At 45.5% G+C, this 10,670-nt stretch overlaps 2 protein-coding genes across 2 annotated transcripts in view; one reads left to right on the top strand and one right to left on the bottom strand.

Moving 5' to 3' along the window:
• Positions 1-10,670, bottom strand: part of lipt1 (lipoyltransferase 1) — a 29,693-nt gene that overhangs the window by 10,454 nt on the left and 8,569 nt on the right. The window lies entirely within an intron of this gene.
• The window catches only part of LOC123972061 (transcriptional-regulating factor 1-like), an 11,142-nt gene continuing 2,258 nt past the window's right edge, over positions 1,787-10,670 (top strand). Inside the window, exons 1-10 of the mRNA XM_046051274.1 lie at positions 1,787-1,846; positions 2,201-2,247; positions 2,334-2,436; positions 3,709-4,072; positions 4,810-4,861; positions 4,957-5,096; positions 5,183-5,286; positions 7,279-7,348; positions 7,448-7,533; positions 7,608-7,721. Coding sequence (XP_045907230.1) covers positions 2,344-2,436; positions 3,709-4,072; positions 4,810-4,861; positions 4,957-5,096; positions 5,183-5,286; positions 7,279-7,348; positions 7,448-7,533; positions 7,608-7,721 — 1,023 coding nt within the window. The 5' untranslated portion in view covers positions 1,787-1,846; positions 2,201-2,247; positions 2,334-2,343. The remainder of the gene's footprint in view (positions 1,847-2,200; positions 2,248-2,333; positions 2,437-3,708; positions 4,073-4,809; positions 4,862-4,956; positions 5,097-5,182; positions 5,287-7,278; positions 7,349-7,447; positions 7,534-7,607; positions 7,722-10,670) is intronic.

Genomic DNA, 10,670 nt, shown 5'->3' with positions numbered 1-10,670 from the left:
CCTCATCTTGAACTCCAGACCCAGGTATCCTCGCCTCACCTCCATCAGCACCAAGTAACCTCCCCTCACTTCCCTCATTCCCAGGTTACCTCCCCTCATCTTGAACTCCAGACCCAGGTATCCTCGCCTCACCTCCATCAGCACCAAGTAACCTCCCCTCACTTCCCTCATTCCCAGGTTACCTCCCCTCATCTTGAACTCCAGACCCAGGTATCCTCGCCTCACCTCCATCAGCACCAAGTAACCTCCCCTCACTTCCCTCATTCCCAGGTTACCTCCCCTCATCTTGAACTCCAGACCCAGGTATCCTCGCCTCACCTCCATCAGCACCAAGTAACCTCCCCTCACTTCCCTCATCCTCACGTGACCTCCCCTCATCTTGAACCCCAGACCCAGGTATCCTCGCCTCACCTCCATCAGCACCAAGTAACCTCCCCTCACTTCCCTCATTCCCAGGTTACCTCCCCTCATCTTGAACTCCAGACCCAGGTATCCTCGCCTCACCTCCATCAGCACCAAGTAACCTCCCCTCACTTCCCTCATTCCCAGGTTACCTCCCCTCATCTTGAACTCCAGACCCAGGTATCCTCGCCTCACCTCCATCAGCACCAAGTAACCTCCCCTCACTTCCCTCATTCCCAGGTTACCTCCCCTCATCTTGAACTCCAGACCCAGGTATCCTTGCCTCACCTCCATCAGCACCAAGTAACCTCCCCTCACTTCCCTCATTCCCAGGTTACCTCCCCTCACTTTGTACCCCAGCCCCAGCACCAGCTTTGCAACCCAAACCATGGTCAAGGTTTAGAAAATCCAAATTGGAGCAGATCTGAACCAGATTCAGAACTTTCCTACCTGCTCAAGAGCTACAGTTACTCCCACCAGGTAAGGTCTTTTCTCCTCCATCAAACATCAGAACCATAAATGCCACATGTTGCTGACTGATCTGTCTGTATCCGATTTGAAACAGAACCAGACTTCCGCCCACCTCCAGAACCAGAACCACTTCAGTAACCATGTGGCTCACCACAGAGATGAACCGGAGAACACATGCAGACATCCCTATAACACTCACACACTCGTTGCCAGTGGGCTGTACGGACAGGGAGACACCCCTGGTCCAGTTCAGGACACCTGGAGGCCGCTGGGGCCCACTCTGTCCCAGCTGCAGTGCTCTTCACTGGGCTCCATGTCTGGAGAAGTCGCCCTGGGGAGATGGAGTTCTGTGGAGTTCAGCTCATCGTCTGTTGAAGACTTCTCCAGCAGCCAGTATTTCCACGACAGCTGCCACGATAACAACGCCACCCAGCCATTTTGTAGCCCCACGACCCCTGGTCCGAGTCCTCACTACCCACAAACCCCTACAATCTCCAGCCCGGATCCTCAAATGCATCCCAGGGAAGAGCGACCAGATCTTCACACACAAACGTCCAGACAGCTGAACACAAAGGAAGCCCTCAGCTGCTGTCTGCAAGAGTTTGACAGCTACCCTATGATGTCTGACCCGGGTCAGCACCACCCGCATCAGACCGGCAGACACCTCCTCCAGGGCCAAAGAGAGCTGATCCAGGACCAGACGGACCTCCTCAACACCACCGGGAGCGCTGAGAGCGTTTTCTCTCCACAGGGAAGAGGCCAGGATGTCAGCAGCGCTGCCCAGTCTCCAGGCCTTCCTGCTGTGCTGAGCTGGAGGGAGGAGTGTGGAGGAGGAGGAGGAGGAGGAGGAAGAGGAGGAGGAGGAGGAGGAAGAGGAGGAAGAGGAGGACGAGGAGGCGTAGGAGGACGAGGACGAGGAAGAAGAGGAGGAGGAGGAGGAGGAGGAGGAGATACTCAACCAGACTGGACCTGGGTGTGTATGATAAACCGAACATACTAAGTTAATTTGAAAATGAGTTCGCAAATAAAATATTAAGGGAACACATAAATATGTAAGTATGCAAAAAAGTGCATATGATAAAAGTAAGTATGCAACTGTATAAATAAGTATCTAAATATTTCAATAGGCAAATAAGAGAGGGGTAAATAAGTGCGCAACTGTGAATAAGTCAGTAAATGGCTGCATAATTAAGTATCTGTGTAATTAAATGTGTAAATACTAAGTGTACAATACATAAGTACATAATGAAATGTTTCATCAAACAAAACATTACATTCTTAAATTTTATTTTTCAAACTGATTTAAATCTTTTCTGTTTGTTTTCAGATTAAACGTCTGCAGCCTGAAAGCAGCACTGAGAGTCTAGAGTGCAGGTAAGATGAATGAATGGGATGTTTGCCTCTCAGCATGTGGCAGTGTCCGTTTACAGCACCACTAATCTATCTGCTGTGTGCTACAGGCTGCTGTGTATGGTGTGTAAGCGGGATTTCAGGAGTCTGCCAGCGCTGAACGGACACATGCGCTCCCACAGCGGCTCCAGATCGGCTACATGGTTGAAAAAGGTCCACAATAACTCTTGCAATTATTCCTAGAGTCTTGACTGGATTACCCACAATGGCAACACAACAACCCCGACGTTTTCTGTCATGTAACTAAAGTCTAACATTGGCCAAACGATGAAGTAAACGGAAAAGTAATTCCTGTAATGCTCGGGCTTCAGCCTGCTCTGAATACTAGCTTTCCAACATTTATTTCTACTTTCGGCCTGAAAACCACCTCCTCCTCCCGGCGGCCCAAAGCTCCTGTGCTACAGGTGTAAACACTAAAAGGGCCACTAGCTGCACAGCTAACTGAGCTAACTAGCTTATGCCAGCTACAGTTAGCAGCAGTAAGCGGTAACTTTAAAACTATCTGTCCATCTATAATCTCCATAAAATATGATCCAGTTCACCAGAATCAGTGAATAAAGGTATTAAAGTTGTACCGGGCCCCCAGAAACAAATGCTATTGCTATTTTCCAAGCTAAGCTAAGCAGCGGCGGATGGACGAGGCGCCCTGGTGTACAAAGAGAACTGGATGTAGCGTTGGAGGCGGGGCTCCGTTCATTCCCACAAAAGCCTCTCAGTGGCGCACAAAGCCTAAAAACACTCCCAAGTCGTCACATATGGGCGTGTTGTCAAGACCCGTTGGCGCCAGTTTGTTACACACTAGGGTGCCCCTTAGCGCCATAGTTCAACACATTGGGGGAAGGCCAGTGGCATCGCTTTTGAACGGTTAAGGCGGGTGTAGGATATTTAACAGAAAAGTCAGAGTAAGGAGGTGGATGGAGGGCCGGACGTTCAACCAGGACAGCGGAGATAGTTTCCAGTGTGAAACAAAAAGTCAACATTGTTAGTGAAGTTTCATAAACGTGGTTATGTCAATCCAAACCATGATCTTTTCCTAAACAAACCAAGTGCTTTTGGTGCCTAAAACTAAGCAATTCCAACGTTTCACAACGTCCCATTTCAAAATTGCAACGTTTCACAAAGTTAACGAGCACTTTTATTTTGAAAGTCTAACCGGATGTTGCATTTTTATTGTTGGTAAAAGGGTGTTAAAAAGGCACGCCAAGGGGTCCTGACCAAGCGTCCATATGTGATGAGCTGGGAGTGAGAATGTGTTGTCTGGGTAAAATAATACCGGGTATGCTCCACTGGAGCAGGCGCACTAGAGACTTCTGCCAACAAGCGGCTAACTTCTGGGTTTAGCCCTCCGCTAATTTGAATTTATTCATTTAGGTGACGCTTTTATCCAAAGCGACATAATAACGCTATTCTTACCCTTTTCTCCAGGGTGAGGACCCTTCCCCAGTGATGGTGTTGCCCGTCTCCGTCCCCGTCCAACCCAAAGGCCCGGCCAAGGCGTGTAAAGGGGCGCAGAGGCGAAGCAGTCGCCTCTCTCCAGCCACCGGGGGCGCTGTGCTCTACCGCAGCCTGTTACGCCAAGAAGAAGAGGAAGGGACTGCTAAGGGAGATGGGGCCGAGAGCAGAGCGGGTGATGGTGAGGAAGCTGCTGCCGGGGGTGATGGTGTCGGTGGTGTGCACTACACCCCTCCGCCCATGCTGTGTCCCTTCAGGGCGGGGCCAGGGTTGTACTGCTCCCTCACCACCAGGAGGCAGCAGAGAGTGCAGACCGTAAAGCTTCACAACACACACAGTAAGTCACCACGTCATTAATGACATCATCCTGACACCTAGAGGCCGCCGCGTTCATCACCGATACAAATGTGTCGAACATACTGATGATTTAATGTCAGTTTAATGGATAGCAATAAACGGATCAAACTGATGCCGAAATAACGACAACATGATGCCGATTTGTTAAACATACGAATTCATGCTTTGTCAGGTCTGTCAGCAGGACAACAACTTCTAAAATGTTTGTTTTCTGAAGGGAGTTCGGATCGATCGCTTTCTTTTCTCCAAGCAGTGTCAAGTTTTATATGAAGCAGCGGTATCACAGAGTGACACCGACGCTAACAACAAGAGTTAACCGCCGGTTCGATTCCAGCCAGTGACCTTTGTTATGACACACCCCTCTCTCGCTGTGTACCCCGGCGTCTCCAGTACCACAGAGCATGGACGAGTTTGTTGTTATACTTTCAAATGTCCTACCCCTTGATACCTGCGATGTTTTCTCTTGAAAAACCACATCATTGACCACGTATGCTTATCGTTTTGTTTTTGTGGAGTAAAAGATCCAGGATACGTAACGCTATAATCGATTATTACATCTAAAATGGTCGATAATCCACAGCAATAATTTTATATTTACTGTTAGAATAAAAACATTGTGCTGAACTGAGCGATGTGGGACTTTAATTGAACAATTAAACAGCTTCCTCTGCTGATTGGCCGGCACGTGATGGTAAATTTTGTGTCTCTGGTTGGCAGATGATCTGGTTGCCGTGGAGACAGCCTCTCCTCCTCCTGGAATCATTAAGCCGTACGTAAAAACTTTCCTCTTAACGAATCACTCACACAGTTTTTGCACTGATGTCGCTGTGTGATCACCTGTTCACACGGATCTGTCAATCACAGGCAGATCAATAAAGGGCGGAGCTTCCAGGCTGAAATCCCACCTCTGCTGGACCAAAAACATGCCAGCTCCGATTCCCACAATGCCGTGCTGCTGTGGACGCCGTGGGAAGAGCTGGAGCGTCCTGTCAATCAGCTGAGAGGTACGCACTCACGGAGAGAAATGTTCTCGTTGTTATAACCATGATGATGATTGGATGATTTATTGATCGACACGTTGTTCGTCCAGTTGAAGCTCTGTTGATGATGGCTCGCTCCAGCGTGGTGCCAGGGGGCGGGGCCAGCCCAGAGTCGGCCCTCCACGTCCTGTCAGAGTGCAGAGGAGACTTCCTGGTAAAATCTCATTTGCTGTTTGGACAGATTCAGGATTATTTAGAAAATAACAACTCTCTTTTAACCTCTCTTTTAAGCGTCTGATTATATTTGTGTGTCTGATCAGCCGTCACGTGACGACGACGATCCACATTCAGATCTTCATTTTTTCCATATTCCATATGGAAATATATTCCATACCAATATTTCCACCTTCACCGCAACGTTTGTCTTTAAATAAGTCATTCAGCATTTTGGGAAATTGTTGGTTTTGGTCTGACAACCTCACTGTGATGACAAGCCTTCAGGAAGTTACACATAGTCACATCATCTTGTTCAACACGAAACAGCCCAGCACACAACGCTCCTGAAACCACAGACTGTGGTTTTTACACTGCTGCTTGTTTTGTCTGCTCAGAGTAGAAAACAAGACACAACGCCTTAACTGCTGAGTTTAGAAGCGTGTTTCTGAACTTTGGACAGAGCCGCTGTTTTCCACTGCTTCCTGTCTTCATGCCAAGCTGAACACAGAGCATAAGAGTATTTATCAAACGGTTCCTTCATCAAATCCAGGCTAACCAACACATTCTCTCTCCGAACTCCTCACACGGGCACGCTTGGTCAAGACCCTTTGGCGTCGCTTTTTAACACCCTGGGTACTCTTTAGCGTAGTTTCTGGATGTGTAGGGCTCCGCGGTCAAGTTAGCAATAAATATTCAATGTTCATTTAGACTAGTGTTGCCAACTTTGTCACAAAGAAATAAGGGACAAAAAGCGTCCTGCTAAACGTAAAGCACAGGCTCACCTCCGGGGGATAGATCCTTCAGGATATCCCGCACAGTCTTTGGCCCTATAACATCCATTGTGATCATCTCAAATTTCATTCTTAACAAAATGCATCATCTTCACAACATTTGAGTCATGAAACAACGCACCGTTTAGCTTAACAAGGCAGTCGGTGCTGAAGTCCATGTTTGACACTGTGATACACTACGAGGCTTCACTTGCCGCTTTTTTGTCAATTTCCACAGTGGCTGGATTTAACGTTGCTTAACGTATACTGAGGCGCGTGGGGGGGGGGGGTGTAAAATTGTCAGTGGTTAGATCTAAAAACGGGACAAGAGAGGTCACGTATGGGACAAATCAATTAGGCTTAATATATCTATGAAGATTCTCAGTCATCCAGGTCATAGTTATCCAACTAAGGTTAAAGTCAAGGGCAACTGAACTTAGTTGAAGATACTGGAAGACGTTTCGTCCCTCATCCAAAGGACTTCTTCAGTTCTGACTGACTGAAACTAAGCTATTTAACCTCAGTGGGGTCGTTGGCCCGGGTCATCGATACCGCTGCTAGGCTTAATATAACGGACAGTTGGCAACCCTAACTTAGACTTCCTTACTAAACTACTGGTTCACGTTGTGAAACGTCGCAATTTGGTTAGGTTTAGGCAGCAAAACGCTTTGGTTCGGTTTAGGAACAGATCTTGGTTTGGGTTAAAAGTAAGTAACATTACTTAAGTAAAAAAGTCATTGTTGACTTTTTATTTCACACGGGACAGGAACACCAGTCTCCTGGGTGAAAGTCCGGTCTCTGGCCCACCGTCCACCCCAATCCTAACTTGGACTTTCTTGGAGTGTTCAGAAATGACGCTACAGGGTTTCCCAGTGCAATACAAACTGACGCCCAGGGGTCTTGACCATGTTTTGTGATGACTCTGCAGTGAGAACGAGGTTTGCTAAGCAGCATTTCTTTCTTGACAATGCTGCGAATGGGCCACGATTTTAAAAAATGGAATTATTCTTAAGAAACTAACAGAATCAAAGTTGCTTTTTTCTGAATAAAGGGTTCTACCACTGAGGCAGGCTGCTGTAGAAACGCTGTTTGTTGCCTCCACATAACGAGTAAAGTAAAGCGTTAGCTTGGGGTGGCGTTCCACCTTCCTGTTTGATTAGCTTTCCAAATCAAAACTCGCCGCATTGGCACTGAGGTCATGTTTTGTTTTTGTCTTACAGCTGACGGTGGAGAAGCTGCTGTCAGCTCCTGAAACATCCAACAACCACCACACAGCTCAACAGTATCCAAGTATATTCTCTTTTATACCAGCAACAAACAGAATCTTTGATGATACACAGACACAAATTAAGACTTACTAATGTGAATTACATTACATATGTGTTGTAGGTGCCAGGTGGAGCGAAGCGGAGAGGGGGTCGCTGGTTAAATCCCTGCAGCTCCATCATAAAGACTTCAGCAGAGTCCAGAGAGCCGTGAGTTTCTGAAACTGTTGAAACATCCGCTCAGCGTGTTTCTCTTCAGGTGTAACTCGTTGTTGTGTGTTCAGGTTCAGACGAAGTCCCTGTCTCAGTGTGTGGAGTTTTATTATCTGTGGAAGAAGAAGCTCAGCCTGAGCACAAGGACCGCGGCTGGGCTGACCGTCAATCTGCCCGACACAAACGTAAGAAACTCTTCATATCGTCCCAAAAATGGAGAGAGAACTTTCTATTTACTAAATATGTTGACAGTCTTAACATAAGTGGGGCTCAAGTAGGCTGCTGTCTGCAACCAGTCCAAATCCTAGTGCGGTCATGGGGCCGTTCTGTGTCACAAAATTTAGTTTTAAGAGTTTTTTTAGGTGACAACGTAATCATTTATATATTGAATATGTGATCATCTCGGCAGCTTGCAGGCCGGCTCATATCCTGACCGTCCTGCGTCTTTCCGCACTTAAGAGTTATGACTCCTTGGTTCTACTTGAGTTCAAACCAGCGTGGCGAGAAATGTTCTTGACACAAATGAAAACTAGTCTACAAGTACATAAAAAGTAACCATCAAAAAGAAGAATTGACCTTTTTCATTAAGGAATAAAATATAAACAATAATGTGGCCAAATGGACGAATAAACGTCAGCAGGCTGCAGGACCACGCACTGCTGTTCAGTAAACCAGTTTCCTCCAACAGCCAGCAATATTTCTTGGGGTGGTGATGGTGCATAGATAAGATGCCTGCCTTTGGTGTGGGAGACCCGGGTTCAATCCCCCACTGTGACCCATCCAACATTGTGTCCCTGAGTTGCTCCAGAGGCGTGCGACCTCTGACATACATAGCAATTGTAAGTTGCTTTGGATAAAAGCGTCAGCTAAATGAATTAATGTAAGTGTTCAGAAGTTGATAAAGCAGCTTGACCAGCCCCTTATTTTACCAGAGCGTTTAATAGCTATGCTTTGTCACATCTTTCTGCGTCTGGTACCAACGCACATGTCATCCTTTCGTGTCAAGGTTCAAGCACCATCGTTCAACGATAAACTACAACTATAAATAACATATAAGTCCGAGTAAGGAGGTGGTTAGGGTGGATGGGAGGGACAAAAAACGGTGTTCGTTACTGGGAATAGTAACTGTAATGATATACCTGTTTTGGAAATAGTAATCCGTTACACTACTCCTCACTGTGAAAAGTAATGTTATTACTGCGCAGCTGGTCACATAACACTGAAGCGCGAGAGCGACTGTGGTTCACACTGCGCAGGTGTAGAACTGGGCAGCTGAACGCAAACAAACATCCTTGTTGATACTTGGAAAGGGAAAAAAAGTCTGCCCTCACATCAAATACATATCACAACAATCAAATTAATGTGTACAGTTGTAATTGTCGGACAGCCAGTTTTTAAGGTATATAGTAAAGGTGGAATACGTATGTATGTCTTTAATTGTGGTGGGCAGTGAGTTCCAGTTTTGAATTGCTTTAACAAAAAATAATAATTGACCAAATGTACTTTTCCTAAATGGGATTAGAAGATCACCTCGTGTGGTGCTTCTGGTAGTCTGACTGCTATTATTACATTGAATTATGAATGAGTTAAAAGGAGCAGGAGCAATATTATGCAAAATTTTGTAGACCAAACAAATGTTTTTGTATTTGATTATGTCTTCCCAGCTCAACAGTTTATGATTATTAAGGATAATACAATGATGTGAACTATTAGGCTTTCGAGTATATCTAAAATTAGCTAAGCTAAACTTTACCCTATTGCACAATTTCTCAATATGTGCTTTAATAGAAATATTAGAATCAATAGTAACGCCCAAATACTTAAATTGTGGCACAATCCTAATGTTTTCACCTGAAATCGTGGTATTTGACACACACAAAAAAAAAGTCTTTTCCTAATATAAACTTACATCAAAAAGTTAAATTAAATCAGGTTCCAAAGGCAACAAGTTTAAACGTACTCCGAATTAAGAAAAGGCCTCAAGTTCTGTCTTAGGACAACATCAGCGTTTTAAGACTCAGTTACAGACAGAAATGACTTGATGGAGATTTGAGTTTTTACATTGGTCACATTTGAGTCCTTCCAATACATTTTAATGAAAGTTTGATGTGCATTAAGGTTGTTACAAAAGTATTTTGACAGCTAAATGTAGTAGTAAGCCAGTAAACTGGATGTGTTGACACAGTTTGAGTGCCAGTAGAGTCGGTTGGTTTAGTGTTTCAGGTCAGTAACTTCACTCGCTCTGAACACAAACGAAACTAAAGGCTGAATGAATACAAACCACTAAAACCAAATTCCTGTTATCACTCCACACACACACAGAAGCACAAAACACACACAGCGAAACACACACAGGACACACACTTCCTGTCAGAGGCATCACGTTTCTGAACATACTGTGACTTGACATTTCAAATAGCCGGCGTGTGTGCGTGTGGTCAGACCTCAGTGAGTCAACTTTAATTTTCCCATCAGTGTCGTTTCGATTCATTTAGATGTTGATCAGTTTGATCCACTTTAACTTCCTGTTATATAAAACAGTTAACTCATTTAGTAGTCAGATTTCTTCACTTTGTTACTCAATCGGTTGGTCTTCTGTTTTTCAGTCACGTATTGATTGATGTTTTAAAGACTTTGGGCCCCATTTTAACAATCTAAGTGCACGGCGTGAAACGGGTGGAGCAGTGGCGTTTGGGGCGTGTCCAACTGAAAAAGTGGTCAGAGCGAGGGGCGCATTGTTCATAGGGGTTGTAGTGAGTCTGTGAATTAGTTGTGGCTGTGTTTTGGGCGTAACATGCAATAAGCCAGTCAGATTGTCATTTCCCATTCCCTTTAAAAGCCAGGTGTGCTTGTACTTTCTTGTACTGTCTCTGATGTTCCTCTGTGGCTTATCAGTGACGTGTCTGAACTCCAGTCTGTTAACAGACAGACGCCATCTCCTCTGTGAAACGTCTGGATCCTCACTGCGCTGCGTTATTAGAAACTATGATGAACCGGTCGAGGGTCACATCTCTCCCCTACAGTGGTTTCCTTATTTTGTGCTTTGTTGCTGTATGAAGGTTTACATAAATGATCAGAGAGGCTGCTGTCAGTCATTGTAAACTTTTCTATGTGCAGTAAAGTCACAGCAAATA

Source organism: Micropterus dolomieu, linkage group LG01 (assembly GCF_021292245.1).
Source record: "Micropterus dolomieu isolate WLL.071019.BEF.003 ecotype Adirondacks linkage group LG01, ASM2129224v1, whole genome shotgun sequence".
Taxonomy (NCBI): Eukaryota; Metazoa; Chordata; class Actinopteri; order Centrarchiformes; family Centrarchidae; genus Micropterus; species Micropterus dolomieu.
The sequence above is the reverse complement of the archived record's forward strand: the minus strand, read 5'-3'. Positions and strand labels throughout refer to the sequence as shown.